At 53.9% G+C, this 23617-nt stretch overlaps 1 protein-coding gene across 5 annotated transcripts in view; it reads left to right on the top strand.

Moving 5' to 3' along the window:
- Window positions 1-1021: 1021 nt before the first annotated feature.
- The window catches only part of RPS6KA1 (ribosomal protein S6 kinase A1), a 41192-nt gene continuing 18596 nt past the window's right edge, over window positions 1022-23617 (top strand). For 2 of the 5 annotated variants that reach the window (XM_080567212.1, XM_080567215.1), the window contains exons 1-2: window positions 1022-1219; window positions 7683-7727. In XM_080567212.1, coding sequence (XP_080423338.1) covers window positions 1157-1219; window positions 7683-7727 — 108 coding nt within the window. In that variant the 5' untranslated portion in view covers window positions 1022-1156. Of the gene's footprint in view, window positions 1220-7682; window positions 7728-21768; window positions 22790-23617 lie in introns of those variants that run through there. The other 3 variants (XM_080567214.1, XM_080567217.1, XM_080567216.1) reach the window with 2 other exon arrangements.

Genomic DNA, 23617 nt, shown 5'->3' on the forward strand with positions numbered 1-23617 from the left:
TATGTGCTTTCACTTGGGCTCATTAAATGGTATTTCCAGCCACACCTTGATGAGGTCAACCCTTAGTGATGCACCCTTTCAAAAAGATTTTTTATAACAATTCTGTAGTGAAACACAAAAACATGATGCCTTGAGTTTGGGTAACTTTTTCCTATGTGAGAAACCTGGCAGAGCAGAACAGCAATTGTACAGGAGCACTTGTGCTTAAGGCACCTTTCCTTTGAGGATCTCCAAACGGTGTAGAAAGGTGGATGTGGGTGTTTTTAATCCATGTCTTGCCAGGAACAGAAGGGGGAGGAGGGCCCTACAAGCAGCAATGAGTAGCAACTCCCTGTGCATCTCGAACTTAGAATCCAGATTTCCCGGAGACGTTTCCTGCTTTAAACAGAAATACAAATCGTCTCTTACTGAGTTTACCCTCGCAGCCTCTTCCCCTGGTGCTGTCGTGTAGCGCTGTGTGTGCAGCGAACCAGCTGGTGACTTCTGCAGCTCTAGAGGGGAAGGATCCTTCCCGGGCACAGAAGAGCTGGACGCTCGGGGCAGCGTAGCTTGCAGTAGGTTTGCTGTTCGGGTGCCTCTTGGTGCCTTGGAGGATTTCCTCACTAGCCACACTCAGGCAGCGGCCGCCCCTCACCTTGCAAGCCCCAGGCGGTGCCTTCCCACCAGCTCTACGATCTCTTTGCCTAACGGGCACGTCCCGAATTTATCGGGCTAAAAAAACGCCCAGGCAAGGCTGCGACTGAGCGGGAACGCGTCGCCCCGAGCAGCCTCGGCGCCCGCCGGAGGTGCAGAGCGGCGCCCGGCCGAGCCCTTCGTCCTCCCCCCAACCCGCCTGGCGTGGGGCACCTGCCCACGGGCGGCCCCCGGCGGAGCTGCCTGAGCCCTCCCGCAACTTCGCCGCGGGCCCTGCCCTGCTCTCGCTGCCTCCCCAGCCCCCCCGCAAGCTCCCCGGCGGCCCCCAGCCTCCCCCGGAGCTCTGCGGGCGGAGCGGCGCCGCCTACCCCCGGCCCCCCCCCGGCCGCCCCGCCCCGGCCCGCCCCGCCGCTCCCGGCCCGGCCCGGGGAGCCGGTGCCCAGCGCGGGGCGCCGAGCCGAGCCGAGCCGTGCCGTGCCGAGCCGAGCCGAGCCCCGCGGGGCAGCCCCAGTCCGCCGCCAGCATGCCGCTCGCCCAGCTGGCCGAGCCCTGGCCCAACATGGAGCTGGTGCATCTGGACACGGAGGTGAGCGGGGCACCGGCCCTTCCCGGGGGGCAGCGCCGCCCCCCAAGGGGGCTCCGCGGAACAAAGGAGCGCCCGGCCGGCCTCCCTCTTCCCTTCCTTCCCTCCCTCCTTCTTTCCTTCCCTCCTTCCTTCCTTCCTTCCTTCCCTCCGCTCCTGCCCCGCCGCTGCCCGGCCCCGCGGACCCTCCCCGCGCGTTTCCCCGCAGGGCTCCGGGCAGGGCTGGGGGCCGGCTGGCTCCCGGCTCGGCGGATCGCGGGGGCCGGAGGCCGGCGTGAGCTGCTCCGGCTGCTCCGAGCCGCAGGGCGCTGCGGGCACGGCCGTTGTGCCCACCGGGGCTGGGAGCGCCGGGGGCTTCATGGCTCCGCTGCTTCCCTTGCAGGCTTTCACGATGAGTAACGTGTGAGTAGCGTGCACCTCTCTTCCCACCCAAACACAGGGGCAGGCTGGCCCTGCCGAAGGCCCTGGGAATAAATGCCTCTGATTTTGGTTTTTTTCTCCTTAAGCCTTCTTGCTGTCTGTCTGCTTAGACCCAGCTGCCCTGGCAGGCCCGTGAGGCAGGTTCGGGGTACCCAGCCGTGGCTCTGTTTTACTTTGCTGGATGTGCACGCTTCCCTCTTGCTTTGCTCTTTGCCTTTAATGAAGGCTTCCAGCCCAGATGTGCAGGACAGTGCACAGCATCTGTCCGCATCTGCAGGCTTGCCTCACAGCCATTTCGGAATAAAGGGACAGCTCGTAGCAGTTTTCACCCGCTGCAGAGCAGCCAGCTGAGGCAGTGTGCTCTGGCACTCTTTAGTTAAACATCTCCTAATCCAAATTGGAACTAGCCGCTTTCCTGGAGGAGTGATAGGGGCGGTGTGGATTTTGTCCCAGGCGCTTTGCTCAGACCCTGGTGCTCTCCCACTTGGCTGGGCTGAAGGCTGTCACGCTCCTTTACCCCTCCTGTCACTCTTAGGGATGTTGTGATGGTTAACTGCTCAGATGTGCTTATTCCTATTTAAAATTTTCACTTGAGGGACCTTTACTTAGAGCACAGGCAGCGTTTCACTAAGCACTGCAGCGACAGCAGAAAGGTGTGCTGGCGACCGGAGGGGAGGTTGCCCAATCTTCATCAGCCAGATGCGGCGAGTCTTCTCCTGGAGACTTCCCGGGGCGGGCGGGAGCTGTGCGGGGGATCCCCGTGCTGCGTGTGTGCATCTGGCACGAAGGTGCGGGTGCAGTGGGCTGAGGGCATCCGTTCTGAAGCATCACTTGAGTCACGAGGATGTGTTTGTGCGCGAAGGTGGGAGAGGATGGCAGTCCTGCAGCGACTTGATCGTGATTCCTGAGACCGCGTCACGTGCGCGGAGCCAGCCGGGTGTGCTGGGGTAGGTTCGAGCTGGATTACAGCGCTTTGTAATTGTGGTTTCTCTCTTCCGAAGCAGGAAGATAGCCTGGAAACTAGACTTGTCATGGGAGGAAACGAACGCTAGTGCCCAGGGCAATAAATGCCATCGGTGAGATTCATTTACTGCCTAATCCCAGGTCTCAGGTGCCAGGCAGCCGGCTGTGTCAACATCACGAGATCTCTTGACCGGAACTGGCTGCGGGGGGGCCCGGTGCGTTTGTCAGCCAGAGTCAGTTGTGAAGATCGTGGCAGCACCAAGAACGATTTCCCCACTGCGTTAGTTAACAGGTGTGTTAACTGAAAATGGAAATTTCGGGGCCTGCCTTCCCCCAGCTCACCTTGACCAGAGCTCTAGGTCAGCTCCAGGGGCAGGAGCAGCTTGCAGGCGGTATTTCTGAAGGTCAGTCTCTTTACATCTCAGTACCACCCCAAATGGGACGTTAGCAATTTAGTTCCCTGGGGCTCGAGGTGAGCAGGTACGTGTACTTGCTTCCAGCGAGGAAGATCATACGGGTGGTTTCACCTCTGAGCCTGGCTGTCACCACCTGGGCCAGATGTTGCTGCATTCCTTCAGATCCTGCAGCCTGTCTGCAAACCGCAGCCAGGGACTTAGGCTCGGTGCAGGTTTGTTTGTACCTTGTGAGGTTAAAGTCACCGAGAGCAGAGGCCCAAGCAGAAAGTTTTAACCTCTCCCGGGCAAGGTGGTACCACGGAGAAATGAAAGAGACTTTTCTGGAATGTCAGTTACGTAAATTGCCTGGGATCCTTGCCATCGAGGTCTGAAACCGGCTTCCTTGAACCTTTGCTTTCTGAGTCACAGAAAGGTGCTGTCACCGCGCTGGAGGAGGCATCAGGCCCATTGTTTCAGATTTGGGGTTTTTCCACTGCGCTCCCCGGGCGGTTGCTGCTGGGGACCGGTCACAGCTGGCGCCTGTTGTCGCAGCCTGCCGGGGAGTGGGTGGCAGTGGGAGCAGGAACAGATCCGCTGCAGGAGACAAGTCCCTCTGTCCTGGGCACTGAGCTCGCTTCATAATACTTTTTCATTCCCTCTTCCCTCAGAAGCTTACGTTATTCGGAATATTGCTTGTGTAGTAGAAAAATCTGGCTGGGGCAGAGTATAAGCGACAGAGTGGAGTTGAATGACTTCATCACCATAGCGATGGAAACTGTCATCTGGGCTATGCGTTTCTTTAAACTCTTCTCTTGTTACACAAACATACAGCAACACAACTGACGTGGGATTACGACAAACCCAACCACTTCAAGCTAATTATTTTTGCCTGTATCATCCTTTATTGAGCAGAAGCTATTCATGAGTAACTATCTTTTTGAAGCATCTTAGCTGAACAGTGCATAAAACAGTGATCAAAGATACGGGAGGAAGCCAAGTGACTTGTGTCTCTGATATGCCTCATGCAGAGTCTCCTCGGTCTGGACTGAATGGGTTCTGCAGAAAAGAGTTGGAGATCTTTATTTTTTTTGCAGAATTCTTTCGTTTCTCTGAAGTGCAATAGGCAAGATCCACTTAAAAATAGAAATAAAATGTCTTGTTCTTGTGTCAAACGAGCAGAAGCTCTGGGGTGAAGGGTTTCTTCCCCCGCTGCTGCCTGCTTGAATGTTTCACCCTTCATCAAAGGGGGGAAAAGGAGCACCCTTGGTACCTGCTCCCCGTGGCTTTATATATGGGTATCTTGGAAGTGACCAGCCAAAACCTAGAGGTCCAGGAATAGCAGCAGGCTGCCCGGCTAAGCAGAGCTGTCGATAATCCGGGGTGACTTGTGCTGATGCTGCTAACTATAGAGCACAGGCCCTGATGGCAGCAGGAGTGGGCACAGGCGCGCGTGGTCCTGCCGGGGGTGAGACTTGTCCTGGTTTCAGATTAGAGCAGCGGTGGCTTGTTCTGTAAATTGCTCCTCCCTGGGCTGCAGATTATGGGGAATTAAAGGGATTTAAAATGCAAGATGCCCTAAGATAAATATCTCCAGGTTCAGCCAGGCTGGCGGTTATGTAACGGAATACACTTCTTTCCCGGTACGCTTTTCTGCGTGCCATGAAGAAAAGTTCTTAGAGTAGCGTGTGCGCTGTAGGGCCTTTGCATTAACTCCCAGACAGCTTTAGCTGTCGTTCAGCTAGAGGTGCCCCAGCTGCCGGGCTGACACCCCGTGTGGCCGGCAGGTGAGCTCTGTAATCACCGTGTCCCATGGCCACGGAGCGGTGCTGGCTGGAAAGCCGCGGGGACATCCCGCTGTCCCCTGGCGAGGCACGTGAGACCAAGCCCTGCTCGGTCTGCGTCAGCTCCTTGCTGCCGTGGGCACCCAAGGGAAGGCGCCGCGCCTCCCTCCTGCAGCAGGTGCTGCCTGGTTGCTGCCTGCAGGGAGCTCTTGGGGGTTGCTTTCAGAGTAGGACACACTGAGGCCGCTCCTTTCCAGCCAGGAGAACGGTGCGCGGTAAGAGTGGATCTGGCACGATCGGAGGCAAACACACATGCACTCGCTGACACGCTGTGCGTGGTATGCAGGGGGAGTGCAGAAATAAAGCATTTTAAAGAGACAGACGTCAAACCCAGAAACCCTCCAACTATTTCAGCTCTCCTCGTACTGCGGCGAGTAGCCATATGTTATCCTGCGAGGTGATGGGTCTGTAGTTGTGTGTTTCCATCATGGAAGCTTACAAACGGCTCTCGAACCCCATATGAGGGCATAAAGGCTCTGTTTCTTCTCTCGGGTAGAAGGAAAACACTTGGCTGTAAATACTGCAATTCTCTCCTTACAAATCCATCCGACGTCAGCTCGTGAACGTGACTGCTGCATTAGGAGCTTCATCTCGCTAAGGCCACGGATTTACGTGCCCAGGAAGCCTCCCTAGGACGGACACTGTTCTGTTTGTTTCCACGTCCCTTCCGTTCCCAGGTATGATTGATTGCTATCAGCAGCAAGTGCACGGAACAAGTGTCCCTCGGGGTAGGGAGCTGATGAACTGCAGCGCTCAAAAGCTCTGGCAGGTCCTGGTGTCTCCTAGCTCAGCCCCGAAGCTGAGGGCTTGAACAGACCCTGCGTTCGCTCGCCAGATGCTGATCTTCCCAGGGGAATAAAAGAGCTTGTCCCATGCATCAACTCATCCCCTCTCCTGACACGTGCCTTGTAGATCTGCTCTCCAGACCATGAGCCAGGCAGTATTTCTCTGTCTGACATGGAAATTGTACTTCTTACGGGACTCGAGCTGTTTTAGACATAAACAGCCCTCCCAGAGCTATGGTTTTGATTAGCCGCAACTTACAGATTGTTGATCAGTGACAGCTGAGCCAGTAAACACGAGCATGTTTCCAAGTCTGGCTGTCTTCAGCACGGTGTCTCCCCTTCTTCGTGGAGGGATATACATAAACATAAACTCTTACTTCATTTCTTAGATATTCTGTGTGCTAATGTCACTAATAGCTCTGTGTAAACATCAGGCCTGTGTTCCTCTGGAAGAGCTTGGTGCGTGGTGGTGTGCGATTACTTCATTGCAGTTGTTGCCTGAAAATCCTAGGAGCTCAAACCCCATTGTGAGTGGTACTAAGGTGACTTAGGGAGCTCAGAGTAACTCCGTGTAAACGTAAACGTTGCAGGGCCAGCATCAGGCTGAGGCAGGTCTTCCTTCCCCTAGCTGGTGTGGCGGCTCTCTGCACTGTGGTGTAGCTGAGCTCTGCTGGGAGCTGCTGCAGGCGGCGCTGGCTGGGCCGAGTCAGGAGCAGAGAGACCTGAACAGGAAGACCCATGGAGACTGGTGGCTGTGGTTTGAGTTATCTGAAAACCACGCTTGTGTAGAAATGTAGCTCTTTAGTGCTCCATCCTTTGTTACGAGCTAGCTGCGAGCAGGTACCCAAACAGTTTAAACGCAGCACTGATGACCTCCTACGGAAAGGAGGAGAGTGGAAGCACCAAGTGGATGCTGTAGGAAGAGAGCACAACACCAGGAGGTTTTCCCAGTGGCCCCAAAGCTCCCTGAAAATCAGCAAATGCAAGTTTTCCTCTTAAAGACAGTGAAACCCAAACATTCAACTAGGAATCTGAGGCTGAAATACAAATGTGTTGCGCTTCTTCTTTCAGACTGTAAAATCTAAAGAGAAGTGGATAAATTTGCTTTGTTCTTTCAGGCAAAGTGAGGGCTTCCATGATTTTTGGAGCCTGAGACGAGTGCAAATAGATGTCAAAGGAAAACCTTCTTGCCCTTGTTTTTCTCCCTAGTCTGCAGAAACCCTTTTGTACACACTTGCCCTGCTCTGCGTATCTCTAAGTAAATCCCACCCACTTCTGCTCCTGCTCCTGCTGGCTCCTCCAGGCACGGTGCTGTGCTGAACCTGATACGCCTGTGGTTCAGCGCTGAGTGTGACTGGCCTGGTGCCACTGCAGGCAGCTCAGGTCACCTGTTGTGACTTTGTACAGAGCCCCAGCAACAGAAGCTTGACTTGCAGGCCAAAGGTGGCCTGAAGCCAGGTGGTGCCGATTTCCTACAGTGATACCAGCCGTGATAAGGTAATAAATTACTGATAAAAGCTCATATTAAAAACCAATGTAAAGGCAAAATGGCTGTGAGGCTGTAAATTGCATGCTAGCGCTGCTGTCCTGTCTTCACCTGGTTTCCCCCGCTTGCTTCTTCGTGAGTCCCGGAGTGACAGTGGCGGGTGTCGCTGCCACGCGAGTGCCGGAGGTGGGATAGCGCAGCCGCACCGCTGGGTTTCTGTCTCCGGAGCAGCCCCTGCAGCACACGCTGCCGAGAGCGGGACTCCTGTACACACCAACCTGGGAATCTGTGCCTGAGGAGCGCAGGGACGAGGCGGATCCCACAAGCAATACCAGCCCTAATTGCAGACTCCCTGGGCAAGTGACTTTGTTTACACAAGTGTTTTTTCTGTTGGCAGAGTCTTTTGCTGTGCCCCCAAGACGTAAGGGAAGAGTTCAACCCTCTCGTACCGTGTCTGAAAGTGGCATCCCCCTGTTTGTCCAGCATGAAATGCTCTCAGAGCAAAGAGGCCCCGGGGGTGTCAGAGGAGCGGTCCGTGCCTGGTGTGTGCTAACAGCAGGTTCTCTTCCTTTGCAGAATGGGCAGGCTGCTCCAGAAGAAAGTGGGAATCCTCCATCCAAGGTAAAAATGCAGCAGGGTTAAGTCTTTTACTCATCCCTCTGAGCTGCATGTGGTGTGTGAGCTGACTTGGTGAATGGGTTGGGGAAGGCTATTTTTAAATCCTGTAAGCTGCTGCTTTGTAATCTGGACGAGTGCATGCAGGAGCGTGAGGGACTGGAGCAGAGGAAGAGGAAAGCCAAGCCCTCCTTCCTCCTGTCCCTTTGGTCATCCAAAATATCCGGGAAGTTTCCTAAAGGGCCACCTGAGTCTAGTGCACCGGAGGTGGACCAGCAGCTGTAGAGGAGGGCTAGAAGTGAGAATCCCTGGGGTGTTTCAGTGCCATATTTACATGCTTCTCTGTTGAGATCTTGCCAGGTGGGGTGAGAAATGCAAGAGTATTTGATGGGTTTGGCACAGCTGCCCTTGCAGAGTGCCTGGTTTCTGTTTATTCTCTTGCCCTGGTGGAGCTAGGAGAAGCTCCACATCTGTCATGTTGCCCTCTGCATCCCCATTAACAGCAGCAGGGAGTGGTAGAGGGAAGTGATCTGCTGTCTTCCTGCTCCCCACATGAGCAACGTGATGTTGAAGGATGTGATTACTCTGATGTGAACCCTCTCCAAGTACAAGACAGAGAACTGATGTTGTTAACACGGGTGTTTCCTACTAGTGCACACTGTGCCTTTACTTCTCTGTCTTGCAAGACACTGTAGAGCAGAAGGGCAGCAGAGAAGGCATTTCAGTGCCCTCAAAGCACAAGTCTTTCCGTATTTCCTTTTCTGATATGCACATGCTGTAATTATGAAGAATGACTCTCCGTGTTTGATTTGGCTTGGGGACCTTGCTGAATGGCCTGTCTAGAGTTTGTCCCGTTCTTTACACTTGGTGAGTGCCCTGTGGCAGTTTGTCTCTGAATCATTGTTCGTGCTAAAGGCCATGGAGGCTTATTGTGTTGTTTCTCGGTTACCATAACGTTTTTAGTAAAAGAAATTTAAGCATAAAACAATCGGCTACTTTTGAGCTAGTTCTTTTCCAGAAGCTTACGCTGAACTTCCAGTACTGCCATTGCATCTCCACTACCTGTTCTGCTTTCCTGGGCTAGCTGTTGGGCACATTTCCAGTGGCCTGCAGGAAATGTGGTACGGGTCAGATGAACTCAGGTCAGTGACGCTGCACTTCTCTCCCCTGAGCATAATGGTTTTATGGTTCTTCGCTGTGCCTGCATCTCTGGCACGGAAGAAAATCTGTGTCTCGTTTGGTTAGATTCCAGCTGGGCTTGTAAGACTTGAGACTTTGCCTGTTTCATCTTCAAACACTTGGCTAAACTGCCCTCCCGTGAAAGTAGCTGAAGGACGATGCTTTAAAAACAGTTGAAGACTTTTTTTTTTTCTTTGAAGAACATCACTGGGACAAAGCCTGGCCGAACCCAGCTGTAGATACAGCCCCTCAAAAAGCTGGTGCAATAAAGGCTAAAAAGCATGCGGGGTTTTCTTTGCTTTTTCTGTTTCTACGTCTGTCCCTCTGTGAGACATGAGAGTCAAGGTCCCGTTGCAGCTGGGGAGCCTGGAGCAGAGAAGCAGGCAAGTTGTCCAGCATCCCGCAGCAGGCTGGGAAGGGAACACAAGAGCCTTGTGCTGTGTACAGGGTCCTGCTGTGCACTTTTCCAAGGCCCCATGGCCCAAATCCCTGTGAGCAGCGTCTGACAATCCCATTTTCGGTAACTTTTAAATGTGTGAAGCCCTGCTACGCGCTCCTGAAATAACCTCTGTCGCATTTTCCAAGTTTGTACAAGGTATATATATTCTACCAGCACGAAGACAAATGAAATCCCTACTATAAACACATACCTTAAACTTCAGGGCTAACTGGCACTCTGAGCCAGCTCTGATGCTCCAGAGGGGGGACGCAGGCAGGCAGCTAGCTCGGTATCTATGTATTTTTCTGTTCGCTTGGGAGCAGACGTCAGCAGTCTGGTGCTGACTCTTGCTTTTCACCTACAGCAAGGACTAAAGAAGGAGAACTAAGCAGCGGTAAACATCCGAGGTTGTGTATTTGTAAGCTGAAAGTTGCTCGGGATCGCTTCCATGCCCCTCTGTTCTAGCTGTGTGTAAGGACAAGAGGCACCTTTATCCCACGTCTGTACTTGCTATCCTCTTGCGGCTAATTCTGTGATCTCTTCTAAAAATAGGCCAAAGCAGCAACAGCGGCCATTACTCAACGCCCACACGAGTGCCATGCCTCCTCCTGTCCCCATAAGCAGGATGCTGCCAGAAGTAAAATCTTTATTTGCTTGGGCAACAACCAAAGAAACTCTGAAAAGGAGGAAGTCCAAGAGTTCCTCAAAAGAGTTGGGAACTTGGCAGCTGGCGGCACAAGACCTTATGCCTGCCTCATCTATCTCCCACCTCGCTGCTCCTGTTGCACATCAGGGCCTTTGGGCATGAAACACAACGGAATGGTCACTGCAGATGCAGCAAGGGGGTATTTTGGGCTAGGCTGCCTGTGGTCTGTGAATAGCCCGATATTTTCTAGTTGCCTTTGTAGCTGCAGCTCCGCTTCCTTCCCGGGACAGCTGGTGCGTTTCACAACAACTTCTGGCTTTTATTCCTGCGTGGCTTCCCACCTTTCAAGAACAATTGTGGTACACAAGTCCCTGCAAGCATCGTTCCCTGGTGTGTTTATCTGAGTATCTTGGAAATGCCTGCAAGATCCTACAGGTTGGGCAGAGCGTTTTCCAGGGCGACTGCCTCCCCTTGCGTGGTTCTGCAGAGTCAGGGCATCCCAACAGCGTTCCAGCTCTGTGGCCATAGGAATCCCAAGCCAAACCTTCTCCTGACAGTGAGCACAATCCTAAATTGCTAATGTCTGGATCCTTGCTTATCTGGATGTTCCCAGTGTGTATGTTTTAGAACAGTTTGCAGTCTGCTAGGCAGTCCTGGCCACATCTTTAAAACCAATCCAACTAATCCAGCTGCATTGAGCAGGAGGTCTGTGGAAAAGCTAGGTGCAAGGATGTCTTTTTTTAACACCTCTCCTTTGGTAATGTTGTTTCACCCTGTTTAAATTTGACATCGGCTTTATGATAGCAGCAGTGCAGTCAGCACAGTGTTCCGGTGCAACTTCTGTGGGCTGCTGAAGAGAAGAGCTGTTATTTCCCATCCGTGTTGGTGACAGAGGTTTTGTATTGCTCACAGAGCACGACTGATACCTCCAACATCTTCCACATTTCAGAGAAGGGCTCAGGGCCCGCTTTCTTCCTCTTCTGTTTTCTTTGACACAAGTTGGGCTGACACCAGGTTCCCCCAGAGAGAAATACCTCCTGCGACAGGCTCGGGTCAATCCGCTGGCTTCCCCAGCAGAGCCACGCATCTGTGCTGGTCAGCAGCAGAACACGAGGGCTCTTGCCGTGCTCTCAAAAGCTGCTCTGTGCCAGGGGCTAATTGCCAGCCCTGTGCGTTGGTCTTTTGGTATGGAATCTCATTCTCTCCTATGTTCTCTAGATTTTAATTGTCAAGGAGGCTGAAGATTGGTCCTTGTTCAGCTGGGGAATGGCAGCCGAGGGCTTGAATTGAGTGGAAAAATGGAACCTCTCATAATTGGGGCTTTACAGCATGCCCTGCAGCCAGTTTGGCTGAGGGGTGAGCATGTACGCCATGAAGGTGCCAAGTGTGAGGAATTGTACGTGAAAGTACAACACCCAATTAGCGAAATCATTTGATAATGAAGAGCAGAGGAGGGGATTTGCAGTGTCGAGCGTGCCCACTCTCTCTGGAGGTAACCCTGCTGCAGGCTGGGAGTGCTGATCAGCTTGTTCTTGGGCGTTAATCACAGGGTGCAGTGAAACCTGGGGAGGTGAATGAGTAACCTCTGCCAGCTCTGCTGTGCGCCATAAAAGAGACCTTTGAGACAGGAGCGAGGACCTGCTCTGCTCCGCACGCCCGGCACGAGGTGCCCCACCTGGCCAGGCTGGGCCTTGCTCTTAGGCAGCAAACCCTAGCAGGAAGGCGGCGAGGGGGAACACACAGCTCTTACCCAGATCTGGGTAACTCCTGCTGATCCATCCCCATGTCCTGACCAGGTAAAGCCTGCAGGAAGATCCTCCTCTGCATCATCTGCAGCAGGGGAAGCTAAAGGCAGAAACCGAGGACGTGGACCTGCTGGGCCAGAGGAATACCTGCACCGTCAATGTTAACACTAGTTTGTGTTGTTGGGGGTGAAACACCCAGTTGTAAAGCTCTAGTGATGGCAAAGCAGAGTCGCAATCACAGCTCCGCACAGTAATTCTTCGGGATGCTTGAAGGAATTGTAGCCATCTACCCGACAGCTGAAGGACACGAGGCTGCTCTGTTCCTGTCCTTGTGTGCTTTGATAGCAGCAGACTACTGTTAGAAATGAGGCTGGTTCCTACTTCTGCTGGAGTTACTGTGCACCTGCTGAGTTGGTTGAGCCCAGCTGTTCGCTGCCGCTAACAAACTGGTTGTACAACAGTTTCTTGCAGGCTGCTGGTGAGGAATCCTGCTCTGACCTCTGCTCACAAGCGGAATTTTTCGTGCTCCTCCAGTCGGATGTCAGAGGGGAGGTCTGTTGCTGCTCCATCACGGCATAGTGCGTTAGTGCTTGGTCACAGCTCTGCTTCCCAGCAGCACATCTCTCTTGCACTGTGCCTCTTGCTGCTTGGCTTCGCCAACTGCGTGGCAGAACATCCTCTGACAGCTTTTGGAGCTGCGTCCCCAAGTCGGGGGCCAGAGGGGGCAAGTGCTGCGTGCCCATCTAGTGTCCAGGTGGCGGAGGGCTCTTGTTGCCGTATGCTGTCAGCATTGCCGGCGAACTCTTACTCCAGGCTGAGCGCGGATCTTGTTGGAAGCCCAGCGGTGCGATCCTCAGCACAGGACACGACTCCAATTGCAGCCTCTTAAAATGAAAGGTTTTAAAACAAACAAGTGAAATGCTCTTCTTTGAAACAGAGACCCGGTGTGTTTGCACAGCTGTTGCTGTTTTCTCCAAGAATTAGAGAGCTATCGAATGTGGGAAGAGATGGATATCTCAGCAGATCCCTTCTCTGCCCAGTGCCCCTCTTGGTTGCTTCCAGCCGCTTAGCGACGAATGCTCTTGCTGGGCCGGACCCCAAGGCCTGGCCTAACCTGGTGGGAGCAGAACATCTTAGCACTGCCTGGAAATCTGCCTTCCCCTCTCCACCGCAAGGACTAGCTGCAGATACTGCCGCTCTCTTTCAACGTGCAGCTTCTCAGCCCGTCAGTGGTAAAGCGCTCAGTTTAAGCCGGCTGCTCCGTGTTGTCAGTTGAGGTAATCAAATGGGTTTGTTTTTTAATGTAACGCCTGACAGCTGCCTGCCTCGTTCCTGCCAGAACGTTTGCTCCTCGTCCTTGGCAAGGCCGGGCGATGGTTAACAGCAAGCTTCTGAGCTCTTTAAAAAAATAACAAATAAACGCCTGTTTGAGGAGCAGAGTCTCTGATGAGCTGCAGACTCTAATGAATAATTGAAGAGGGGTCAGTTTACAGGACTTGCACATGAGGAATGCAGCGAAGGCTGCAGAGCTCGCGAGCAGCGCTCTAGCAGCCCTCCTGCACGTCGCGCCCGGCAGAGCTCTGACCGATCACAACTGCTCTGCTTTCTCCTCTTCCATTTCCATCCACCTCAGAGATTAATAGAAACCGCCTCAGATTCTGTATCCGGGAAGCCTCTTTAACTGGAGGGGGAAAAAAAACAAACCTCCTCTTTTATTGTATGCCATACCTGGAGGAAGCATGTGTCATCCATCTCCCCGTGAGAGTTCAAAGGGGTGAGTTCTCCTGAGCCTGCAGCAAAGCGAGGGATCCTCCCGCCATCCCCTCCTCAGCCACGTATCTCGGGATGGAGCTGCGGGGGCAGATGGGTGCGCTTTGGAGGGGGCAGAGAGGGCACTGGAGCGAAGTCAAGTTCTTTGTGGACCCGGGAGGAAGCGTCAGCAAAGCCAGAGCTTTGCCTGCACTTCTCCAGAGGGTTAAGGGGAGCTGTGCGCTCTTCCCTCTGACTGACGGGAAGGTAGAGTGGAATTGGCCACAGGAGATGGGGTGGGGAAGTGCTGTGGTGGTGGCAGCTGCCTCTGTGCCCAGGCAAACAGCAGTGCTGGTGCTGAAGAGGACCCTGAAGGGCTCAAACCCAAGGACGTGCATTTGGTTTTTGAAAGGGCACAGGGTGGGCCTGGGTCTCTGGAGCATGCCGCCCTGGCCCCGTGTTACTAAACACGGAGCTGCGGGGCTCGCTCCGGGTTTGCTGCAGGGTAACCGGCTTCATCGCTGGCTCAGAGGCAGATCTGGGATTCCTCCCGCACGCGCAGGCAGTCTCCGAAGCTCCTGCAGCTTTACAAGTGTCAGCTTTATTTGGAAGCTGAAGCGTGGTTTTGATACGAGCAGTAAATTCCTTCCATAGCTCCAGGTGAAGCTGCAATAACTTTTTCCCCCCAGCCGCACGGTGCTGCCTGTCAGGCGCCGCCGCGGAGCGGGGAGAGGCTGCGGACTGTCCTGCGGAGCTTGCAGCAGCGAGATGGCTCAGGGAGCACAAGCAGCTCCCGCTGGCGCTGTAAGTGTGCGGGGGGCAGGCAGCGTTCACAAGCTCTGCATGCGGACGGCTTTGAGCCCCAGCTCTCCTGTAAGGACTCCAGCCTGGCCCGGAGCCCTTCTGCTTCCCCTTTGCCCTTAGTAAAAGCTGCTCGCTTGTTTGCCTGGCACTGCCTCCGCGGTGAGGAAAGCAGAGGCACTCTCCCAGCTGGCTGGGCTCAGGAGAAACTCCAACTGATCTCATTGCAACGGCGCTCTAAGGCAAAAAGGGTTTACCCAAGTGCAGCATGAAATCTGGGCCCTTCCCTCGCCAGTCACGGAGTGCACACCCGGGAAATGTCCCCCTCACCTTCAGGTACAGCAGACGAGGACATTCGTCCCCCGTTTGTACTTGAAACCTAGACTTCAGCAAAGCTTCTGCCGTGGGTCAAGGAATCCTGGCTCGACTGTGAGCAGAATCGTTTTGTGCTCCCGTAAGCGCTCCGAGATGTGGTGGTATCGATTCCCTCGCTGCGAGGAGAGGTGCATTTAACTGAACTGCTCCGGCTCGGGCTGGCCTGCTTACGGAGGAGGAATACGCAGGCTCTGGTTACAGAAAGGGGGAGGCGATGTCTGTGCACTGTCATCAGGCCACCGGGCAGCACCGCGTGCTAAACCGGACACTGGGCTCGTGTGCCTGTGGCGTCTGGGGGTCCTGCTTCTTCTGGGCTAGCTTGTGTGGGCCGCGCTGGGAGAGGGGAGCCTTGGGTCTCGGCAAGGGCAGGGGGGAAAGAAAGAAAGAAGCTCCTTAAAATAGCAGTTTTTGTATATTTAGGAAACAGGAAGAGATAGTCCTACTATTCAAGGTGTCTGTAATTCCTCTACTGTGATATTTGGGAAGGGGAAGGCTGGAAATCTTCGTTTTATGCCATCCTGGCCCAGGGACCCGAAGCAGGAGCGTGTCTTGTGGCATGGCCGAGCAGTGGAAGGGTGGTTGCTGGCTGCCACAATATTTTTTTTCAAGTTAAATGAAAAATGGTGCTTTGCTATGGCAGGCTCTCATCCTGCACGTTCTCACAAGGGTGTTAGTAACACACAACTCGGGGTGTGTTTTGGATGTGGTTTTTATTTTAACACCGGCATAGTTTGAAGCCACCGTCTGAAAGCATGTGAGGCTTTACTTTCAATTTGTCCTTCCTGGGGGGCAGGAGAGGCGTGGGTTCTTTCGGTGTGTACGTACCCAGATCTGGGACACACCAGGCAAAGGCTCTAGCGAGACCTGAGGCTTTCACGTCTTGCGAGGAGAAAACTACCCGCAGCCCGTGTGTTGTGGGAGGAGTATGGAATTCCTGCGTTCCTGCGATAGAGAACAGCTTCCCCAGCCCACGATAACTCCAGGGGCAGCGACCGATCTCAGCCCGCGTTGTGCAAGCAGTGCTGTATTTTCCAATTCAGTTAGAAAGAGCCTTGCCTTTTTGCACTGAAAGCAGCACAACTGCGTCGTGCCGACGGGGAGGATGGTGCTTCAGGGCTGCTTCCTAGGAGTAATATTCTTCATTTAGAAAAACCTGGGCCGTGGTCTTCTGGTTTTACCGCCATCAGCACACAAGTTGATCCGAGTTTGGTGAGAATTAAAAGACTTACTGCCTCCCCTCCTTGCCTGCAAGCAGAATCCGCAGGGCTGCAGGAAAGGCTCGCAGTATCCTTTGCACTTTCTGTACGGGAACCAATTTGTCCTTCAGAAGCTGCACAATTAAGTAGTTCCTTATCTCCCAGCAGTTAAAGGTGTTTTCCTCTCTGGTATCTCATTTTGCTGGGTGCAAAGTCCTGCCCCCTGCGAGTGCTCTTCTTGCAGCTGCGGCTTCGTGGCTGGCTGCAGTGGCACCGGGGAGCTATCAGAAAGGCTCCGGGTGTTTTGGGCAGATCTTTTGCCTGAGCTTGTATCTTTACCCCAAACTGTTCCTTGTCAGCTGATCCTGGCCAGCTGTGGCTTGTGCCTGGAAAGGGTGGAGAGAGATTTTATTTGTGTTTTTATTTTTATTTTTTTAAAGACTTGCAGGATCTGGTGCCAGAATGTCTTCCCTTGGAGAGGGCCAGGAGCAGGGAAGAGATCGTGGGGTGCAAGGGGCATCCCGGTGCCTGAGTCTCTCTGCTCTCTGTCTCCCCTCTGTCCCACAAGGGACCTGACCTCTCTGGCATCAAGCAGGTATTTTGGTGCTCTTGGCCAGATGAGTCAGGTAGCAGCAGAGCAGGTCAACAAGGATGTTGTGAAGCAGAAGGGCTTGCCTTGCTGCGAGAGCTCTGCTGTCAGGCCAGCTTCTGTCTCCTCCTTCCTTCAGCCTCAGGCTTTGGTGGAGACAACACCTTATCCCTTTATCAACTCCTAAATTCCCCATCTTAGGGGTGCCGGATGTTCCGACGAAGGCATTTATGAAACGAACCCTTTCTGCTCTTCAGAAATGTGCTTTGGGCTTTGAAGGAGCTCCGAGTGCCACCTGCTGGAGCGTGCCCGGCCGGGGAGCCTGCGGCAGGGCGCCAGGGGTGCCTCCGGGCCCCGCCGCTCGCTCAGCCCCATTTTGGTAGCGACACAGCCCGTGCTGCACGCGCTGGAACCTGTCACTGCCCTGCCACCGCACTCTGCTGGGAAATCCTGTGCTCCGTTACTGCTGCTCTTCTCTTTGTTGCCAGAGAGCGTTGGTATCTATTTGTAGCCTCCGGGATTTCGCAGCGTTTCCTTCCTGTTACAACGCCATCCACCTCCACGGAAGATGTGGGTCATTTTCTTGCGTACAGGAGAAGTAAGCTTTCTGGTGAAAGAAGGGGCCCTTGAAAAAAAAGACAGGGTGGAACTGCTCTGAACAAACACCAAACAGGGTAAAACTGGACCGTCCTGGTTTGAGTTTTCCCTTTTTAGGGATTTGCTTATAACCCCCATCGGGGGGAGCCGAGATCGCTGCTCGGAATGGCAGCAGAATTGTTCCCAAGGGTGACCGAATTAATTTTCTGCTGAGCGTTTGGCTGCCTCTCTGAATGGAGAGGAGTTACCCCAAGGAGAATGACGGAGCGCTTCTAGGATGCTCTGATGCCTGGCGTGAACAGTTCTGTGGCTTTTGTTCAAAGCCACGTGGAGGGAGTTTCCTGGCGTTATCCGTGCCGTGATGGAGCCGGTCAGTCGCTTCTCCCAGGTGCCGGCAAGAGCTGGTGCACGAAGGCGACAAACGGGGTTTGTAACGCCGGCGTTCCCCGTAAATCACTGCGCAGAGCTCTAGCTGTGTGTTCTGCGTTCCTTTTCTCTTCCTCCCTGCCCCGTTTTTTGTTTTGTTTTCCAGGAGACCAATAAAACAGTCCCCGGAGATGGCGCGGGGTGAGACGTGCCTCTTTCCCGTAGCAGCGCTGTTCTTTCTACGCAATCCCTTCTTGCAAACCTCTAGCCGGAGAGCTCTCTGCCAGGAATCCACCCCCATCGTTATCCACTTATCAGGAAGTTCCAGTTGCCGAAGTCTCCGGTGCTCTTTAACCGTGTTTGTAGAAGTGACTTTGTCCAAGCCTTCCATCTTCAAAGCCGCCCTGCGGGTGGGCCCTGCCTTCCCCCACCCCGTGCGCTCGGGCTGCCTCGCGGAGGCTTTTGTCTGTCAAAACAGCCGATACCGTGTTCAGCGTGAGCTTAAAGTGTGCCAGGGCTAATGAAGCTGCCTCTCTCCCCACAGCTCTGCCTCTTGGATTGCTCCGAGTTTCTCCCTCTTCTTTTAAGCTCTGTCCGTGCTCGTGCCATCCTGGATCTCCCTCCTCTTGCAAAAGCTGCTTTGAGTTCTCTCGTGTCTCAGCAGGGCGTGGGCACAGCTCTTCCCTGCGTCTGCAGGCTCTTTTTATGCACCTTCCAGGAGTGAATTCTTCTGCAGCCTTTCCTGGTCTGAGTATGGGTGGAAGTGGCTGAGGGGCTCAAGCGAGAGTTTCCATCTCTTCTCCGTGACCTTTTGTAGATGAGTGCAAGCACACACTAAACTAATGTACCCCTGTCTTGTGGAATACAGTGAAAGAGTGGTCAGCCCTCTGCTTTGAGCAGGCAGCCCTGCAGCGATGCTTGGTCGTGTTTTGGATGGTGCTGGAGCAGGAAAGCTGGAGCCCACAAGGTTTCATACCCACAAGGGAGGCCAGATGCGGTGCCGAGGGAGCTGGTACGGCACAGGGAGCGTGGGCAGGAATTAGACCAGTTGGAACATGTGCAAGAGATCAGGACAGATTCTTCTCTTGGGCAGAAAGGTTTTTAAATCTGCTTGAGGTTTCAAATTATTATTATTTTTTTCTTTAATTGCTTGTGTGGTATGCGTAAGCACGAGAGAGGTGGCTTCAGAAATTAATCTTTGAATACAACCGTGATACTGAAATGCCTGCTTGATTAGAAAAAGAGAGACTCTTGAATTCTCCAAGCTGTTTTTTAAATCACTATGATCTCGCAAAATGTTCTGCTTGGCTGGACACTGGTTTTTAACTTCTCTTCTGAACTGGAGGGAGAACTGCCTTGTCAAAACTTGGATTTAATACCGCTGGCTACCACTTTTCAGCTTCAAATCTGCAGCCATCTCTTGGTTGATACAGGTTGTATAAAAGTCTGTTCCCAGGTCTCTTCCAAGATTGGTGTTATTGCGAAATTCTCGGGAAAAGAACTGACTGTCCTTGCCAACAGCGGGGTTCAAACCCAGCCTGTAACGCTCCGTATTTCTGGAGAATCTGCTCTCCTGGCAGGCCAGAAAACAGCTCCCTCCCCTAAACAAACAAGGAGTAGAGCACCTGCTTACTCTGACTTATTTCTTACTCTCCCCTCCCAGCAAGGGCTGGCAGAGGAGGTGGTTGGGGTGGTGGCTGCGCTGCGGGCAGGGCGTGCGTTCAGCGCAGGCACGCGGTGACATTTCTCAGCCTGGCGGGGCAGCCAGCTCCCAAAAGGTCCAGGAGCAGCCGCGGGCTTCTCGAGAGAGGCGCTGGTGGGAGGGCAGGTTTCCTGTGGGGGCAGTTAGCATCGCCTGCCTCGCTTTCCTGGAAGTTAGTAGATGGCAAGAAAGCGAGTTAAAATCTGCAGCTGCTGATACGACCATCTTGTTGCTGTGGGCAGCACTTCCTCTCGTGTCAAAATGGCTTCTGCCCTGAGGTCTGAGCGTGCTTTTGGCACATCGCCTTCCTCTTGGTCCCTCCTCTGAGCCCATCTCTCTAAACAGGTCCTTGCACCCTCCGTGCCGCCTCCTGGGTCCACTCAGACGCACGTACCACAAGCCAAAGCCCTTTGCTTGCAAGGGCACAAGGGCTCTGCTCCGGAGGGAGCCGTGCTGCTCAGGGACGGGTGCTCACGTGGGGCTTCTCAGGCTGGGGCCAAACCTGGGTGCTCCCAGCAACACCTGGAGGTGACCCACCAAAGGAGCGGAGACAGAAGTAGGTGGTCCTGCTGGTCCTGTGCTTGCAAACAAGAGCAGCCGTCCGTCAGCCCTGCCAAATAAGGGCTGTGCAGGAGGGGAGCAGTGGCTGGTGAGGTTTCTTTGCTTTGTTCCCCTTTTTGAGAACCACCACCTTTTTTAAAAAAAAAAAAAAAGAACAAACGTTCCAGACAGAGCTGCCTTTGCCTCTCTGCTCTCTACAGCAGCAAAAAGCACATTGGCTTCCTATGAGAGCTAGCGGGATCCCTTGCTTCCCGCTTATTTCAGGCGCTCTCTAGGGTGGGAGCCCCGGTTACCAGCACTTGCTGCTCAGCGGGCAGTAATCGCTCCGAAGTGGATTGCACAAAATAACTTGATGCAAAAGTTCAGGAGCACGAAGCTCCCGTGCCCTTGAGGCTGGCACCCTCCTGCAAGCCCCCAGGAACGGGGAGGGGGCTGCACTGGCTGCAACCCCAGCAGTTGTGCGCTCTGGGCTGCAAGAGCTCAGAGGTCGTCTTCATCCTGCTCCTGCTCGAGACCTTCAGGCCTGGCCCGCAGCTGAAATCTCTGCTGAGACTTCGCTTCGGTCGTTGGGGCACAAGCCCCGCCGTTGAAGCGTGCTGAGGTGGCAGCAGCTGCCCCTCCTCAGGCAGCAGTTCTTCACACCATCGGCTTCCTGTTTGTGCAGCGCCGATCCTTCTCTCCCCTCTTGCTGTGCCGGTGTTTGCAGAGCTTGGTGGGATGGAACTGGATCCAGGCAGGAGGCAGAGGCAGTCCCCTGGGTATTCGGATTTAAAGCAAGCTAGCACGGGGTCCTGTTGTATGGAGCTGATGTTAGGACTTGCTGGAGCTTAGCCCTACGGGCTTGTCTGCTGACACAGAATTGGATTACAGCATTTTTAAACCACACACTGGGATCCGTTTGGACCTGGCACCATTGGATATGGGGTGACATCTTTTTTTAGGACCGATGTGCTGATGACAGGAGGTTCACACCGAGCTTACAGTCGGGTCTTGGTGCTTCAGCGCCGGTGTCTGGCCCACTGCTGCTCAGATAGCATCATTGCTTCTCCCAGGACCCGTGGGTATAGAACAGAAAGAATTGGCAAGCCCACTTCTGTCGCCACCTTTATGCGTTTCAAAAAATACGGAGTAAGGCCTGGAAGCAACTTAAATCTGCCCTAAGAGTGTCAAACTCAGCGTGGATGCATAAGGTCACCTGGAAGCGTGACAGCGGAAGGCTCTTGTGTTGGCTCAGCCTGGCTGTTTCTTGCCCTGAGACCCACAGCTTGCCTGCCTGTGCTGCATTTTCCTTGGGTTTATGCTCCTTGTTTTAGATGTACCACCATATAGGCAGCTAGCAGACTGAATATTTGGTGCTGCTCCCTTCTTGTGGGAGCAGAGAGAGCAAAGCGCAGTACTGAGGTTTCTGCTCTTTCAGCAGCCTTTCCTATCGTGGCTGTTAACTGCACCTGAAGTGAAGATGGCTTCTGCTTCCAACCAAGACTGCTTTCTGGTCTCTGGGTTTAGCAGAGGGACTTCAGGATGGGCCTCTTCCTTCTGAAAAGCCTCAGGAATTCAAAGCACTGTTTGGAGGTGAGAAGGGGCGGGCAGGCTGAGCAAAGTCCTGGCAAGGCAGAAGGAGGTGAGGATGAAACTGTGCTGCAGCTTCAGCTGTGTTAACATATAAGTCAGAAGACTGATAAGAAGAGAGGCTAGACCACAATCCGAGATACTCGATCGTGCCTTCTCACGTCCACACTGAAGCAGGCCTGCCTTCTGGAGCTGCTTTCATTCCCTGCACGAGTCCTGGCTGCCCAAATGTAAGCTCCAGCTTCTGTGTTTCCCTGCTACGGAATTGTTTTGAGATCCCTTGTGTCTCCTGTCACAGGAGGGAGGGGGTCATCCCCAAGAAACAGGCTGTGTAAGTGGAAAAGAGCCGTTGGGATGCTCCCGTGAAGACACAGCTGCGGCCTGGGAGCAGCTTTCGTGCTGCAGCCCAGGGCAGCACCGCACCGCTTACCAGCTGCAGATGCTGTGAGCCTGCCACGTCCTTCAGCGGGAGCAGGCGCTTCTGAAAGCAGCAACTGTGACTCTTCAGGTACAGAGCAGGCACGGCTAGCGGGATTCTGCAAAACAGCAAGTGACCTCGCGGTGACACTGGTGAGACAGCTGGGTTACTCCAGGAGCCAGCTAGGGCACCTGCTTTGCATAGAAGACATGCAGGTGGTCTCTTGATGGGAACTGCGAGTAAGCACGCGGCTCGCTTCTTTCCTTGCAAACAGAGAGTGGGAGAGAATTAATTCAGAGCTGTGGCTCCGAAGCCCTCCTTCCCCTCCGCTCTAGTCCCCATGCCTGCGCTGCCTGACTTGGCCACTTCCAGTTCCTTCCCCCGGCTGTGTCAGGACACCTCTGGATGTCTGAGAGCGCTGCACAGAGCAGTGGCGCAGCGCAGGAGCTGACCCCGAAGCAAGCGGGCTGGATTGTGCAACCCTCTCGTCAGATGTCAGCGTGCAAACCTCGCGTGGGGCCTTGCCGCGGTTTCTGAAAGACCTGATGCAGCAAGATGCAGATGACCAAGCAGAGGCTGTGACATGGGGCAGGGACAAATGGGGGAAACGTGCAGAAAATGGCTCCTCCTGGCCCCTTCCCTGGCAAGGTGCAATCCTGCATTCGAACAGCCGATGTGCAGGGTACGTTTGGGCTGGAAACATCACTTGTGCCCCTCAGGACAAGGGCAGTGTAACTGTGGGGAAGAGCTAAGTGTGCTCAGTTGCTCTTTCTGCGTGCCTGCCTGTGAAATGGGACTACAGGACCAGTCCTCCTGGACAGCCCGCTGAGATTTGCTGATGGAAAGAGCCGTGCCTGAGCACCACCAAAGCCCTCTTGTGTTTTCTTCTGGTCGCTGGTGCTGTGCAGCGATCACCACACAATGCAATTTCCCCATCTGAAACCACAGTTTCCTTTCAGCGAAAACTCCCAAAATACATCCCAGTGACGTAACTACTACTTGGGGTTCTCGTGCTCGGCTGGGTGCTGCAGAGAGCTCTAAGTTCGGAAGGCAGCTTGCAAACTATGGGAGAATAGCAGCCTAAAGCTTTGGAGATGCTGAGGCTCCTCTTCCGCAGCAAGCCAAGGATCCAGGAGGCAAGTGTCGAGCTGGTAAAATATCTGCTCTGCGTGCAGTACGGTGCTGTCTGTTCTGCAGGGCGGAGGGAGAAGTCGGCGAATCGCCCGAGCTTGGAGAGCCAGACCTTGTCCAGTTTTAATTAACGATTTCGCTTTTGGGAAAGGCATTTCCGATGGTAAAGCTGCTTTCTAAGAAGTGTCTTTCCTAGGTGCTGCCAGAATTTGGGAATGTTTTGGGACCAGAGCATGTGTGAAGCAACAGAAATTAAAACAGCTTCTGGTTAGTTGTTGATGAATAGGAAGCGAAATGCCAAAAGCATAATCTGTTTCTAGCTCTTGCAGTTTTTTTCTTGCATTTAGATGTGACTATATCAACCAGCAAAGTGACAAAATGCGAGCAAAAACAAACCTGTCTCTCGGCTTCTGGCTTGTAAAATCCTTCCTCAAAAAAGGGGAAAGTAGGAGAGAGGACTTGTATTTTGAACTTGGTCTTGGAAAGAAACTGTGCGTGTCCCCAGCCCCTGGTGCAGGGTGTCTGAGCCATCTGTGCAGGCAGAACGCGGCGTTGAGAAGTTCAAAAGAAGTTGTCTCCTCCTCTGCCTCCTGCCGCTTCCTGGACTCGAACCTGGTCGGCGGGCGTGGGTGTTCTTTTATTTTCCAGGAGTGGCGAACGTAATTTCCCAGCCGTGGAGGGATCTGTGTAAAATGGCCTCCCCTGAGGCCGTGGGCGTCGGAAGATGGCTGATAGCTCACTGGAGCAGCGTCTTGCGCTGGTGGGGTGGACCCGCAGAGATCTGCGCCTTTGGGAGCAAAGCCAGTCCTTCCCCAGGGGCTCAGCGCTCGCTG

This window comes from Anser brachyrhynchus (genome assembly GCF_964034855.1).
Source record: "Anser brachyrhynchus genome assembly, chromosome: 24".
NCBI classification, from domain to species: domain Eukaryota; kingdom Metazoa; phylum Chordata; class Aves; order Anseriformes; family Anatidae; genus Anser; species Anser brachyrhynchus.